Raw genomic sequence first — 16,924 nt, 5'->3', positions numbered from 1 at the left:
CAGCAACTTCTTCCTAGAAACATTGTCAAAGGCAAGGGAAGCAAGGGCAAAAATGAACTATTGGGACTTCATCAAGATAAACAGCTTTTGCACAGCAAAGGAAGCAGTCAACAAAACCAAAAGACAACTGACAGAATGGGAGAAGATATTTGCAAATGACATATCAGAAAAAGGGCTAGTATCCAAAATCTATAAAGAACTTATCGGGGCACCTGGGTGGCTCAGTCATTAAATATCTGCCTTCAGCTCAGGTCATGATCAGAATCGACCCCGGCATCGGGCTCCCTGCTCTGCAGGAAGCCTGCTTCTCCCTCTCCCACTCCGCCTGCTTGTGTTCCCTCTCTCGCTGTCTCTCTCTGTCAAAAAATAAATAAAATCTTAAAAAAAAAAAAAAACTTACCAAACTCAACACCCAAATAACAAATAATCCAATCAAGAAACGGGCAGAATACATGAACAGACATTTCTGCAGAGAAGACATACAAATGGCCAACAGACACATGAAAAAATGCTCAACATCACTCGTCATCAGGGAAATACAAATCAAAACCACAATGGGATACCACCTCTCACCAGTTAGAATGGCTAAACTTAACAAGTCAGGAAACAACAGATGTTGGGAAGGATGCGGAGAAAGGGGAACTCTCCTACACTGTTGGTGGGAATGCAAGCTGGTGCAGCCACTCTGGAAAACAGTATGGAGGTTCCTCAAGAAGTTGAAAATAGAGCTACCCTATGACCCAGCAATTGCACTACAGGGTATTTACCCCAAACATACAAATGTAGTGATCCGAAGGGGCACTTGCATCCCAATGTTTATAGCAGCAATGTCCACAATAGCCAAACTATGGAAAGAGCCCAGATGTCCATCAATAGATGAAGAGATAAAGGAGATGTGGCATATATATATATATATATATATATATATATATATATGGTGGAATATTATGCAGCCAACAAAAAAATCTTGCCATTTGCAACGACATGGATAGAACTAGAGGGTATTATGCTAAGAGAAATAAGTCAATCAGAGAAAGACAATTATCATATGATCTCACTGATATGAGGAATTTGAGAAATAAGACAGAGGATCATAGGGGAAGGGAGGGAAAAATGAAACAAGACAAAACCAGAGAGGGAGACAAACCATAAGAGACTCTTAATCTCAGGAAGCAAACTGAGGGTTGCTAGAGTGGAGGGGGGTGAGAGGGATGGGGTGGCTGGGTGATGGACATTGGGGAGGGTATGTGCTATGGTGAGCACTGTGAATTGTGTAAGACTGATGAATCACAGACCTGTACCCCTGAAACAAGTAATACATTATATGTTAATTTTTTTAAAATGTTTTAAATGTAAAAAAAAACATTTTATTACTTCCTTCTCTATCTTGTATGCCTTTTATTTCCTTCTCTCATCTTACTATGGCAGACACTTCCAGTGTGATATTGAATAGGAGGGGTAATCAGCGGAGACATCTTTGCCTTTTTCACAGTAGGAATGGATCTAGTTTCTCATTATTAAGTTTTTTGCATAACTTTTGCAGATGCTCCTTTATCAAGGTGAGGAAGTTCCCCTCCATTGCTTATTATCTGAGAGTTTTTATCATGAATAGGTGTGAGATTTTGTCAAATGCTTTTTCTGCATCTATTGATGTGATTATATGCTTTTCCTTTTTTTAACCTTTGGTGTGACAGATTACATTAATTGATTTTTAATGTTGAACCAGACTTGTATAACTGGAATAAATCCCATTTGCCCTTGTTATATAATTCTTTTTACACATTGTTGAATTTGAAAGGTCTGCAACTTTACCTGTGATGTCTTTATCTGGTTTTGTTATTAGTGCATCTTTCTCTATTGTTCTTCTGTTTTCAATTCATTGATTTCTGCTGCAATTTTTTTCTTCTAGTTCCTTTAGGTTTGTATTGCTTTTTTTCTCTAGTTTTCTAAAGTGGAAGCTTAGAGCATTGATTTTAGATCTTTCTTCTTTTCTAATATATGCACTTAATACCATACCCTCTAAGCCTTGCTTTCACTGTAGCCCTCAAATTTTGGTAAGCTGTATTTTTTTCATTTGTTCAAGACATTTTTCATTTTCTTTTTGTTCAAAATATTTTTAAATTTCAGTTGAGATTTCTTCCTTGACTAATGTGTTATTTAGAAGTGTTTAAGCTCCAAATCTTTGGGAATTTTTCCAGCCATCTTTCTGTTATTGACTTCTAGCTTAATTACCTTGTATTTTGAAAGCATACTTTGTATGCGTTCTGTGTTTTTTTTTTAAATTTCTTAAGATGTGTTTTATGGCCAAGGATATGGTGTGTCATGGTCAATGTTCCATATGAACTTGAGAAGAATGTGTATTCTGCGGTTGTTGGATGAGATACTCCTTAAATGTCAATTGGAGACACTTGATTGGTGGTGCTGTTTAGTTCAATTATGTACTTACTGATTTTCTGCCTGCTGGATCTCTCAATTACTGAAAGAGGAGTTTTGAATTTTTTTTTTTAGATTTTATTAATTTATTAGAGAGAGAGAGAGAGATAGTAAGAGAGAGCACAAGTGGGGAGGAGAGGGAGAAGCAGGCTCCCTGCAGAGCAAGGAGCCCGATGCGGGACTTGATCCCAGGACCCTGGGATCATGACCTGAGCTGAAGGCAGACGCTTAACTGACTGAGCCATCCAGGGTCCCGAGTTTTGAATTTCTAACTATACTAGTGGATTTTTCTATTTATCCTTGCAGTTCCATATTGTTTAAAAAAGACATATTTGTGGCAAAACTATTTTTAAAAAGCACAGGAATGGACACACAGATGCAAACACAGAATCAGGCCAGTGATTATGTGTAAGCAAGTGGGGATGGGGGAAGGAGAGGCATAGAACATTTCTAAGGTATTGGTAACATTCTGATTCTAATCTAGATGATTAGTACACAGATGCTCATCTTAGTATTATTCTTTAAGTGTGTGTGTGTGTCGTATACTCTTTTGTATATATGATACGTTAGTAATAAAATTATTAAATAGTGGTATTTTAAAAGAAACACAAAGAAAACATGCATATATAGAGAATACAGAGCTCCATTTTTTAAAAATACTGTCTTGGATGCCATAAAATACCATCCACATGATTGACTAATCTGGGTTTAGAAAAGGTTATCCTTATAAAAGATACATTTTGTGGTAAAACAAAAAAGCAAAATAGAAGAGATAGTTCTGGGCAGAACTTAAAAGACAGTGGAACATAAAGACAGGGAAGATAGAATGGGCACCCCAAGAGAGAGGAAGAACACACACAGTTCTGGTAGGCAAACAGGAAGAACACACCTGAAATATAATATGGCAAATGAAATTAAATAGGAAAAAATATGGAAATTCCCTGAAAATCATTTGGAATAGCTTGAATTTTTTTCCTGGATATAATTAAGGGACCACTGATGTTTCTAAGCAGAACATGACTTAATGAAATTCAGTTTAAAGGAGATAAATTAAAATATGGCAGATTAAATGCATTTATTTATCTCTGTTCTTTCCCATTATCTCACTAAGATAGTTGCAAGCCTACAAGGAGAAACGATGGGAAGGGAAGCAAGAACAGTAGAAAGCAGAGAGAGAAGTAGTATCTGACATAGAGCATGAAATTGTGTTAATTAAGAGCTTGCAGAGGGGGGTGCCTGGGTGACTCAGGCGTTAAGCATCTGCCTTCAGCTCAGGTCATGATCCCAGGGTCCTGGGACCAAGCCCCACGTCAGGCTCCCTGCTTAGTGGGAAGCCTGCTTCTCCCTCTCCCACTCCCCCTGCTTGTGTTCCCTCTCTCGCTGTGTCTCTCTCTGTCAAATAAATAAATAAAATCTTTAAAAAAAAAAGAGCTTGCAGAGGTAATTCTAAAGTGATGGGAACCCTCCAGTGTGCCTTCAGTCCTTTCCTCCAGCTCTGCTCCCTGAATGTGGAAACCTAACATATATCCTCCTGGCAAGATAGAAGAGGATTTCTCTTTGCATTAACTGATCAGACCTACTTTAAAAAAACTTAAATTTGGAGTCAGAAGGGGAGAAGCACAATGGAGCACAAGAAGAGAGAGAAGTATCCCTAAGAACTGACCCAAAACTTGTTACAACTTCTCTCTTATATATTAAAGGAAAACCAAAGACTCTCAGAGAATTACAGAAAGCTTCCAACATGAACGTCAGACACCTAAATCAATAAAGAGAACAATGGAACTCAGAGGAATAAAAACATAGCAGGGAGCAAAAGAAAAATCCAAAAAAGCATAAATAACATCTTCACAGAAATAGGAGAAGATATTATATACATAAAAGAAAACTGTGATGTTATAAAATAGGAAAGAAGTAAGAAAAGAATTTTGAGAAGTGTATAATCACAATGAAAAAAAAAACACTTGAAAACAAAGTAATAGACATGGAAAATTGAAATGCTCAGTATGTCCTGACCGGGCCTTGAGTGTTGGCTCCTTTCTAGGCCTTGTAGATAAACAGTTCTCCATCCAAACAAAAGAGTCGCCAATAACTCATTATAATGTGACTACACATATGTGAGGTTATCATATAGCTAGTGGACAATGTAAAAAATGGTACTGATGATTGTAGAAACTATACTTGAAACTGATGTTATAGAGTCAGCAGTGTGGCTTGCAAAAACAGTAATTGCATTGCGTTTCATGGTGGCATGGTTTAGGGCACAGAGGTTTGGTGACAACCCTACAACTGCCCAACATGGGTCCCCCTGAACTGCCAGGACCACATTCTGAGTGGGCAGAATGCCATCACCCAAGTATGTATACACTGAGGAAAGAGGAAACTCAAGAGACATTTACTGAACATCTACAACCTGATGAGAAACTCTCCTTGGAATTTTTCATAACTTCCGAGATACATGGGAAAATCCTTATTTTCACAAATTCTGTATGTCCACTCAAAAAATAGACCCAGCCCTGTCAAATTTTAGAATACCAAGAGAAAAAGGGAAGATCCTAAAACTTATAGAAAGATAAACCATTTAAATAACAAGTCAATGTATCATCTGACTTTTCATTAGGAAACTTTAATACAAAAAGACTGGAGAAAATGCCCTGAGATATCTGAAGTCTCTGCCTAGCCAATTTATCCAGCAGGTGTGTAAAATATTTTCAGATATTCAGGGTCTCAAAAATTTATGTTCTTATAACTTTCACAGAGAGGTACTAAAGAATGTGCTTTAGCAAAACAAGAAAGAGAAAAGCTCTGGATCCAGTAAATGGTGGCTTCAACTCAAAGAGTAATGAAGTGAAACAAGTACTAGATTACCTCTGCATTTACCACATGGAAAATATTGTGGAGCACCACATCACCTATTGGAACACTTAGGAAACAACAAATTTTCAAAATGAAATAATTATTAACTCTAGGAGAAATATCATGAATATATATGTATATATGAAAATGTAATTATAGTAAAATAACTGACATACTAGTAAACAATATTTACATAGTAAAACAATGCAAAAACTATAGATTTAGCTAAACTCTGTGATACTGGGAGAAGAGGCATTGTATGGGTAGTTATATTTTATGAGAAATACATCTTCATCTGTCATATAAGAAGCCAATATATAATGTGTAAAAATCATATATTAAGAGAGAAGCATAAGAATATTTGAGAATTTGGAGACCATTGCAGATGAAATAGCTGTGTCAAGATTGTTTTCCTTTGGGAATAAGAGTGAAGAATGAGGAGAAATGGGGCAAAGGTAGCATTTTAGTGCTATTTGATTTGTTTAACCCAGATTTATGTTGATAAAAGTAAAAAAATTTTTTAAATGATAAATGTCAACAATGTACAAGATGGATGAGAGAAGAGAGAGATACCATTTTATTTTTCTATTTTCTATTTTTTTCTTCTTAGGACCTGGCATATTTTGATACCAATGACAACAGATGATGTGCTAAAGGAGATTAAAGGAAATCAAGTGGCTTTTCAAGATTGCTTTATTGCAGATTTTCTTTTCCTGCTGACCTTTCCTTTGTTGACAATACCTGAGATTCCTGGATTTTTACCAATCTCTTCACCACATGGTAGTCAGTTAATAGCAGCCTGGGCTGATTGTGTTCCTTCATCTGTTGTTGTGGTAGCCGATATGGAGACCTTTCAAACAAATGATTCATTCCGTACTTGGACCAGAATCAGAGTGCCTCCAAACATTTTGACTGAGGATGAAAGACACAGTGTGTCTGATGTAAGCCTATCACGGGATGGAATATTTTTTCTAATAAATGGTATTCTTTACATAAAAAGTTTTACTGGGTTCAAAAGACTGGGAATAAGTGAAAATCTTCCTGATAGTGGAATTATTGGCATTACAACAAGAAAATGGTGTTGGGTCAAATATTTATTAAAGGTTAGTAAAAGATTATGTATCTTACACTTACACATTTAGATATATTTACCGTATTATTTAATTCAGTGAAATATGAGACTATACTATACAGCTTTTTTGCAGTTATTTTATTTATGGTTGTAAATAAGTCCATCTTCCTAACCTAACTTTTCAGAGGCCTCGTTATAGAGATACACTTCCAGCAAAAGAAATAAAATACATATTGTGTATTATTATGCAGAGTCATTTAGCCATATTATGAGAGTTTTGTTTTACCTTGACATGGGCAAAAGGTCCAAAAAATTATTTTTCCCAAACAAAGATTCTATGTGCTCTCAAAAATGAATTAACTCCTCTTTTTGACAATATAGCGAATAAGATATCCTAAAGCTATTCCATTACAAAACACCTAAAATGTTGTGTAAAATTTTAAACTTTTGTAAAGCATATAGCTGGACCTGTATGGAAGTAGGGGAAATCCTGAGAGGAATGGGGTAGTCCTAGATCACTAATCTAGAGGCATAAGCCAATTCCAAAATCTTGGCTGCTGTAAGCCCATGTGCTGATCTTAGATATTTAGACCTCTGGTACTCGGACATAAGGCCTTGGGCCTGAGCATCTGATAAGCATTTTTTCATAAAACAAGAACCTTAAAAAATTTCCCCAACATAATTAAATCTATCTCAGCTTTAACTCTTAGAAGGAGAGAAAAGTCTGTCTTCAGAATTTGTGATCAGAATACTCATGAAAGAAATTGAAGAAGACACAAAGAAATGGAAAAACGTTCCATGCTCATGGATTGGAAGAACAAATGTGAAAATGTCTGTGCTACCTAGAGCAATCTACACATTTAATGCAAACCCTATCAAAATACCACCAACTTTTTTCACAGAACTGGAACAAATAATCCTAAAATTTGTATGGAACCAGAAAAGACCCCAAATAGCCAGAGGAATGTTGAAAAGAAAAGCAAAGCTGGTGGCATCACAATTCCAGACTTCAAGCTCTATTACAAAGCTATAATCATCAAGACAGTATGGTACTGGCACAAAAGCAGACACATAGATCAATGGAACAGAATAGAGAGCCCAGAAATGGACCCTCAACTCTATGGTCAACTAATCTTTGACAAAGCAGGAAAGAATGTCCAATGGCAAAAAGACAGTCTCTTCAACAAATGGTGTTGGGAAAATTGGACAGCCACATGCAGAAGAATGAAGCTGGACCATTTCCTTACACCACACACAAAAATAGACTCAAAATGGATGAAAGACCTAAATGTGAGACAGGAGTACATCAAAATCCTTGAGGAGAACACAGGGAACAATCTCTTCTACCTCAGCCACAGCAACTTCTTCCTAGAAACATTGTCAAAGGCAAGGGAAGCAAGGGCAAAAATGAACCATTGGGACTTCATCAAGATAAACAGCTTTTGCATAGCAAAGGAAACAGTCAACAAAACCAAAAGACAACCGACAGAATGGGAGAAGATATTTGCAAATGACAGATAAAGAGCTAGTATCCAAAATCTATAAAGAACTTATCAAACTCAACACCCAAAGATAATCCAATCAAGAAATGGGCAGAAGACATGAACAGACATTTCTGCAAAGAAGACATCCAAATGGCTAACAGACACATGAAAAAGTGCTCAACATCACTTGGCATCAGGGAAATACAAATCAAAACCTCAATGAGATACCACCTCACACCAGTCAGAATGGCTAAAACTAACAAGTCAGGAAACGACAGATGTTGGCAAGGATGCAGAGAAAGGGGAACCCTCCTACACTGTTGGTGGGAATGCAAGCTGGTGCAGCTACTCTGGAAAACAGTATGGAAGTTCCTCAAAAAGTTGAAAATAGAGCTACCCTATGACCCAACAATTGCACTACTGGGTATTTACCCCAAACATACAAATGTAGTGATCCAAAGGGGCACCTGCACCCCAATGTTTATAGGAGCAATGTTCACAATAGCCAAACTATGGAAAGAACATAGATATCCATCAACAAATGAATGGGTAAAGAAGATGTGGCATATATATATATATATATATACACACACACACAATGAAATATTCTGCATCATCAAAAAAAATCTTGCCATTTGCAATGACATGGATGGAACTAGAGGGTATTATGCTAAATGAAATAAGTCAATCAGAGAAAGACAATTATCATATGATCTCACTGATATGAGGAATTTGAGAAATAAGACAGAGGATCATAGGGGAATGGAGGGGGAAAATGAAACAAGACAAAACCAGAGAGGGAGATAAACCATAAGAGACTCTTAATCTCAGGAAACAAACTGAGGGTTGCTAGAGTGGAGGGGGGTGAGAGGGATGGGGTGGCTGGGTGATGGACATTGGGGAGGGTATGTGCTATGGTGAGCGCTGTGAATTGTGTAAGACTGATGAATCACAGACCTATACCCCTGAAACAAATAATACATTATATGTTAATTTAAAAAAAAAGAATTTGTGATCAGAAACCAACCCACATGGACTTTGGGGCCCAGATTCCCAGGACCTGTGTAGTTCGGAAACCATTAAGGCTAGCACCAAGCAGAAGTAAACACAATAATTTCTGGAGAAATAAACCCTCAAGTCAGGCTTCAAAAATTTCCCACAGATAACATTCTGACAAAATTGAGCTCATAGTAAAAAATGACAAAACACACAAAGAAACAAGATGCCATGGGAGTCAGCGAAAACAATAAAAAGCAGAATCATTCCTGCAAGGACCTCAGGTATTGGAGTTGGCAAAATATAAAATATCCTTAATAGATTTAAATAAGTGGAAAACATAGGGAAAAAGGAATCTACCAAATGGCAAGACAATTAGTAAAACTAAAAGCAAGAAAGTCATTACTATAAAATTTAGAATAGTGGTTATCCTGGAAAGGAAAAACAATAGTGACTGGGAGAGAGCATGGGTGGCATTTGGGAGTTCTGATGATATTCTGTTTCTAAATCTCTAAGGTCATTACACAGACTTCTGCTTTGTCACAAATCTTCCAGCCATGTATTTTTCTATTCAGTCCATTTTCTGTCCATTTTCTGTAGGTGAATTGTATTTCAAAAATTTTAATATGTAAAAATAAATGTTAAAATATTACATTTTATGTAATAAGCTTAGGTAAAACTAATGAAAATTGAAATGTAAAATTCAATGGACAGCTTAAATTGAAGATTGGATCCAACAAAGATAACTAATGCATTGGAAATTAGATAAGAAGAAATTAAACAAGATAAAAGTCTGAGAGAAAAAGAAATGGAAAACAAGAAAAAAAGAATAAAGGAGAGAAAAGAGAGAATGGAAAAGAGAAGATCCAACATATATCTAATCAGCATTCCAAAATGAAAGACCAGAGAGATGGGAAATAACTGAGAATTTTTCAGACTTAAAGATATCAATCCTCAGTCCAGAAATAGTAATAAATGCCAATTGATATGGTAAAAAATAAAACCCACTTAGAACAAAATAATCAAATTGCATGGTCACAAATTGCATGTTAGTCAAAGACTAATGAGATATTAAAATTATCCAGACAGAAAAGACAAATTACAAGCAAGGCAATAAAATAATTAAGACCAGTGGAAGCCAGAAGATAGTAAAATACTCAAGTAACTGAAATAAAATTATAGTCAACCTAAAATTATATACATTCAATGAAACAGTCCTCAAGAACAAGAATGCTTAAAACTATTTTAAAGAATCAAAACCAGATATTTTAGAATATAAATAGAATAATTGCATTGAAAACTTATTAGATGTGCTCAATAGCAAAATGGAGATGATATTACAGAGGAAACAGTCAATAAAACTGAAGTTACATCAATAGAAATTTTCCAATCTAAACAATAGAAAAAATTGTCAAAATTGAACCAAGTCTGGGGCACCTGGAGAGTGCAGTTGGTCAAGCATCCAACTCTGGTTTCAGCTCAAGTCTGATCTCAGGGTCATGAGTTTCAGCCCCATGTCAGGCTCTCTGCTCAGCACAGCATCTGCTTGAGACTCTTTCTCCCTCTCCCTCTACCCCCATGCTCTCTCTCTCCCTCTCCTTCTCTTTCTCTCTAAAAAATAAATGAATAAATCTTTAAAAAACATTAAACCAAGTCTTAGAGACCTGTGGGATGATACCAAAAGGTCTAGCATTCATGTCACTGAAGTCTCAAGAAGGAGAGGAGAAAGAGTATCATGTAGAAAAAATATTAGAATAATTAATGGTTAGAAACTTCCCATATTTGGAAAAGATATAAACTTATGGGGTCATGAAACTCAGCAAACTCCAAACAAGATGATTGCAAAGAAATTCATAAACTACTGAAAACCAAAGGGGGAAAAAACTGGAAAGCACCCAGAGAAAAATGACACATCATATATAGAGAACAATGATTCAAGTGACGGCAGATTTCTCATCAGTAGCCATAGATGACAAAAGGCAATGAAGTAATATTAAATACTGAAAGAAAAGAAATATTAACCTAGAGTTCTATTTCTAGACAAAAATGTCTTTCAGGAATTAAGGAGAAAAATAAAGATATTTTTAGATGAAAGAAAACTAAGAGAATTTGTTACCAGCAGACCTGTTCTAAAAGAAATAAATGCCAAATGAAGCTTATTAGGTGGAAAGGAAATACAAAATTTAAAAAGTCAGGAATCAATAAAGAACAACAGAAATGGTACTTATATGGGTAAATAGATTATTTTTACACCCTTAAGATCCTTAAGATAATTTGACAGCAAATATGTATAAAAGCAAAACTTAAAACATAAATATTTTCTGGTGGGGCTTTTAATGTATCTTGACATATAGGACAATTACAACATAAATGAGGAAGGATAAAGGAACCTATGGAGTAGTGAGTTTTCTTTATTCCACTTGAAATGTTAAAGTATTAATTCTAAGTAGGTTGTGAAAAGTAAGGGCATAAATTGTAACCCCTAGAGCAACATTAAAAAAAGTATATGATCCCAGGGCACCTGGGTGGCTCAGTCGTTAAGCGTCTGCCTTCAGCTCAGGTCATGATCCCAGAGTCCTGGGATCGAGCCCCGCATCGGGCTCCCTGCTCAGCAGGAAGCCTGCTTCTCCCTCTCCCACTCCCCCTGCTTGTGTTCCCTCTCTCGCTGTGTCTCTGTCAAATAAATAAAATCTTTAAAAAAAAAAAAAAAAGTATATGATCGGGTGCCTGGGTGGCTCAGTCATTAAGCATCTGCCTTCAGCTCAGGTCAAGATCCCAGGGTCCTAGGATTGAGTCCCACATTGGGCTCAGTGCTCCACAGGAGGCCTACTTCTCCCTCTCCCTCTCCCCCTGCTTGTGTTCCCTCTCTCGCTGTGTGTCTCTCTGTCAAATAAATAAATAAAATCTTTTTTTAAAAGTATATGATTAATATATAAATTAAAATGGAATACTAAAAATATTTTTTTCAAATAATCCAAAAGAAGGCAGAAGGGGAAACACTGGGACAAAAACAGAGAATACAAATTAATAAAATGGTAGAGCTATATAGAAACATATCAATAATTTCATTAAATTTAAATGGCCAGAGCACTAATTAAAAGGCATCAATTGTCAAATTGGATATTTTTTTTTAAGTTTTTGATGTTCCAGTTATTTGGGGGCACCTGGGTGGCTCAGTTGGTTGGGCATCCCAACTCTTGATCTTGGCTCAGGTCTTGATCTCAGGGTCCTGAGTTTCACCCATTTCACCCATTTCTCCACCCACCTCCCCTCTGGTAACCGTTAGATTGTTCTCTATAGTTAAGAGTCCATTTCTTGGTTTTCCTCTCTCTCTCTATATATATATATATTTTCTTTCCCTTTGCTCATTTGTATTGTTCCTTAAATTCCACATATGAATGAAATCATATGGTTTTTGTCTTTCTCTGACTAATTTCACTTAGCATAATACTCTCTAGCTCCTTCCATGTCATTGCAAATGGCAAGATTTCATTCTTTTTTATGGCTGAGTAATGTTCCATTTCCATTATTTGTGTGTGTGTGTGTGTGTGTGTGTGTGTGTGTGTGTATGCCACAAATTCTTTATCCATTCATCAGTCATAAAACTCAACACCCAAAAAAATGAATAATCCAATTTAAAAATGGGCAGAAGATATGAATAGACATTTTTCCAAAGAAGACAAGCAGATGGCCAACAGACACCTGAAAAGATGCTCAACATCACTCATCACCAGGGAAATACAAATCAAAACTACAATGACATATCATCTCACACCCATCAGAATGGCTAAAATAAACAACACAAGAAACAACAGGTTTGGCAAGGATGTGGAGAAAGGGGAACCCTCTTGCACTGTTGGTGGGAATGCAAACTGGTACAGCCCCTCTGGAAAACAGTATGGAGGTTCCTCAAAAAGTTAAAAATAGGGTCACCTGGGTGGCTCAGTTGGTTTAGTGACTGCCTTCGGCTCAAGGTCATGATCCCGGAGTCCTGGGATCGAGTCCCACATCGGGCTCCCTGCTCCGTGGGAAGCCTGCTTCTCCCTCTGACCCTACCCTCTCTTGTGCTCTCTCTCTCTCTCAAATAAATAAATAAAATCTTTAAAAAAAAAAACGTTAAAAATAGAAATTCTCTATGATCCAACAATTTCACTACTGGGTATTTACCCAAAGAATACAAGAACACTAATTCAAAGGGATACATGTACCCCAATGTTTATAGCAGCATTGTTGACAATAGCCAAATTATGGAAACAGCCCAAGTGTCCATCGATTGATGAATAGATAAATTGGATTTTTTTAAAAAGACCAAACTGTATACATTCTATGAGAAATTCATTTTAAATAAAATGATGCAGGTGAATTAAAAGTAAAATATTGGAAAAGGCTATATCATGAAAACACTAGTTAAAAGAAAGAGAGGGCACCTGGGTGGCTCAGTTGGTTAAGTGCCTGCCTTCAGCTCAGGTCATGATCCCCGGGGTCCTGGGATCAAGTCCCACATCAGGCTCTCTATTCAGCAGGGAGTCTGCTTCTCCCTCTCCCTCTGCCCCCCTACCCCACCATCATCTTCTGTCCCTCTCTCAAATAAATAAATAAAATCTTAAAAAAAAGAAAGATAGAATGGGTTTATTAATATCAAATAAGCTAGGAAAATACTCAGGGATAAAGAAGGACATTATATAATGATAAAAGGATCAATTCATCAAGAAGACATAACAATCCTAAATGTGATACACTTAACAACAAATCTTCAAAATACAAGAAACAAAATTAATTGAATGGAAAAAAGAAATAGATAAATCAACAAATTGTTTGGAAGATTTCCACACTCCTTCAGGAATAGATAAGACAAACACAAAATTCCAAAGATGTACAAAGAAACAGCAGCAGGGGTCAGAAAATTATTGCTCATCAGTCAAATCCACTCTGCCACCTTTTTTTGTAAATGGTTTTATTGGAACTCAGCCATGCTCATTTGTTTATGTATTATCTCTGCCTGCTTTTGCACTACAACAGCACTGATGAAAATTTCCAACAGAGACTATGTGGCCCAAAACCTAAAATATTTACTATATGGCCCTTTCCATAAAAAGTTTGCTGACCCAAGAGTAATACTATTTGTTAATCTAATAGTACATTTGTAGAATATACTCCACCTATCAACAGCAGGAAGCACATTCTTTTCAATTAGACATGGAATATTAACCAAGATAGACTATATTTTGGAACATAAAACGAACTTTAACATATTTAAAAGAATAAAAGTCAAAGTATGTTCTCTGATCTTAACAGAATTAAACTAGAAATAAATTTTTTTTTAAATATATCTAGAAAACCCTCAGGTATTTGAAAATTTACAAATACATATCTAAATAACCCTTTGGACAAAGACATTTTCAAGGGAATTAGAAATAATATTTAACTGAAAATTAAAATACAACATATTAAAACCATATCAAAACTGATCGAATTAAAAGAGGAAATGAACAAATCCATAATTACAGTTGAAAATAGAATAGCAGAAAATAGGGAAGGGTATAGAAGTACTGAGCAGCTGACTGAATCTAATTAAAATGTATAGAACATTTTACCCAACAACAGCAGAATACATATTCTTGGCAAGTATTCATGGAACATTTATCAAGATAGACCATATGCAGAGTCATTAAACAAACCTCAACAAATTTGAAATAATTTAAATCATCTAAAGAATGTTCTCTAACCACAATGGAATTAATCAATAACAGAAATATATCTGGAAATATCCCAATTCTTGGAAATTAAACAGTACACCTCTAAATGATTTGTGTTAAATAGGACATTTTAAGGGAATTTAGAAAGTCTTTTAACTGAATGAAAATAAGAGTATAAGGTATCAAATTTTATGGAATGCTGCTAAAGCAGTTCTTAGAGGGAAATTTATAGCATTAAATTTTTATATTAGAAACTTCCACTTCTGGTCAAGATGAAGTTAAAAAGCAGGGACTATATATTTACCTTCCTGCATAATACACAAAAACAAAAAGACTGAACAGAATGTATGAAACAATGCCTCTCAAGACATTGTAAATCAAGATGAGCCCTGCAATTGTCCTAGATTAACCTCCTGAGAAAGTTCCCAGATTAGGGAACAAGGACATGGGAAACTCAAGCAGAGTTTAGCAGATTCCCTGAGTTCAGGAAGTGGAGCTGACAGGAGAGAACAGGTGGTTGGAGTTTGCAAAGCAGAATATCAGAAATGAGAGAGCTGCACACAGAATTCCAGAGATGTGCAAAGGGTTCCCCTCATGTATTCAGCAGAGTACTAATAAGTGTATGTATGTGAGGAAACTGTCCAATCTGGGGAAAGGGATGACTGAATGGGCAGGAGAATAGAATTGATAATTTACATAGGGATGGGAATAGTACCTCTTCTAACCAACCAAATTGAAAATGCTCATAGTGATTCATGGGGCATTGGGTAGAGTGCTCTAAAAGTCTTGCCTCAGTACTAAGGAATAAATATCACCAGACTATCTAACAAATCTTAAAAACAAGACCCAGAAGGATCCAAATGTTTCCCAGTAACTTAATTAAATCTCAGAACAAAATTCAAGAGTATTTATAAAAACTATTCAGCACTCAACAAGGTAATAGTCACAATTTCTGTCACCTGATCAAATATATCATGCATTGGGAGAAAGCAAAGGGGAAAAAAGAGAGAGGGGGGCAAACCAAGAAACAGACACTTAATCACAGAGAACACACTGATGGTTACCAGAGGGCAGGTGGTGGGGCAATAGGTGAAATAGGTGATGGGGATTAAGGAGTGCACTTGTCATGAAGAGCACCAGGTGATATATGGAAGTGTTGAAGAGCTATATCGTACACCTGAAGCTAATATTACACTGTATGTTAACTAACTGGAATTTAAATTAAAACTTTAAAAAAATCATACCACACACACACACACAAAGACTACAAAACATTACTGAGTGAAATAAAAGACTTAAATGGAGAGATTGGTTCATGGGTGAGAAGACTCTCTACAGTTAAGATGTCTAGGCTTGAGAAATTCAGCACACATCATAACAATCCCAGTGGGCAGCCATTATTCATGTCATTGTTCTCATATATACAATAGAAATTGAGAAGCTGATTCTAAAAGTCATATGGAAATTCAAGATAGAACAAAAAAATTACAGATATCTAAAAATAAATGCCACTAAAAGTGTATAAGATCTTGGTTGAGATAAAAATAAAATATTATCAAAAATATTAATAAAGATCTGAATACATAGCTAGCTATATCATGTTCATGGATTAGAATACAGAATATTAAAAGCTTTTCAGTTTTTCTCAGATTTATCTATAGATTTGATGCAATTCTAATCAAAATTGCAATGTTACTTTGTGGAGCTCAATATACTGATTCTAAAATACGTATGAAAGAGTAAAGAGCTGAGGGTTGGAAGGGGATGGAGTAGCAAAGTATTCTATCACGTATCAAACTTTATTATAAAGCTATAGTAATTAAGACATAAAATATTTAAAGCAGCTTTTTCCATTTAGTTCCATATCTCACCAACTTTTGGTGTGTTCAGTCTTACTATCTGAACTCTTTTAGAGGGTATACACTAGCTTTCTTATGTTTCATGCTTATATGGTGTATGGTTGTATTTGATCCTTTTACTATCAACCTATCTGTGGCTTTATATTTCTTATAAACTGCAGTCTTGCTTCTTCTCCACTGTGACAACATGTGCCTCAAAGTTCTAGTATTCAGTCCACTTAGATTTAACATAACTATTTCTATAGTTGGAGTTAGGTCTACCATCTTGGTATTTGTTTTCTATCAACCTCACTTGTTCTTTTGTTTCTCTTTTCTTGTCTTCTGAATGAATCATGTATTTTTCAGTATCTCTGTGTTTTCTACTGTGTTGATTCTTTTTTATTCAAAACTGTTTTTTAGTGGTTGCACTTGGCTATACAATAATCATCTTTAATTTATCAGAGTCTAATTCCAAATATATACTTCACAACAGTGTTAAGAAACAAAACTATATGATTTCAGTCATACCCCACCCACCCTTTGTACTCTTAT

At 35.8% G+C, this 16,924-nt stretch overlaps 1 protein-coding gene across 1 annotated transcript in view; it reads left to right on the top strand.

Moving 5' to 3' along the window:
• CATSPERE (catsper channel auxiliary subunit epsilon) overlaps nt 1-16,924 on the top strand; it is a 198,400-nt gene that overhangs the window by 121,107 nt on the left and 60,369 nt on the right. The window contains exon 9 of the mRNA XM_032389395.1: nt 5,897-6,389. Coding sequence (XP_032245286.1) covers nt 5,897-6,389 — 493 coding nt within the window. The remainder of the gene's footprint in view (nt 1-5,896; nt 6,390-16,924) is intronic.

This window comes from Phoca vitulina, unplaced genomic scaffold (genome assembly GCF_004348235.1).
Source record: "Phoca vitulina isolate PV1807 unplaced genomic scaffold, GSC_HSeal_1.0 scaffold54, whole genome shotgun sequence".
Classification (NCBI taxonomy): domain Eukaryota; kingdom Metazoa; phylum Chordata; class Mammalia; order Carnivora; family Phocidae; genus Phoca; species Phoca vitulina.
This window is presented reverse-complemented; position numbering and strand designations above follow the sequence as displayed.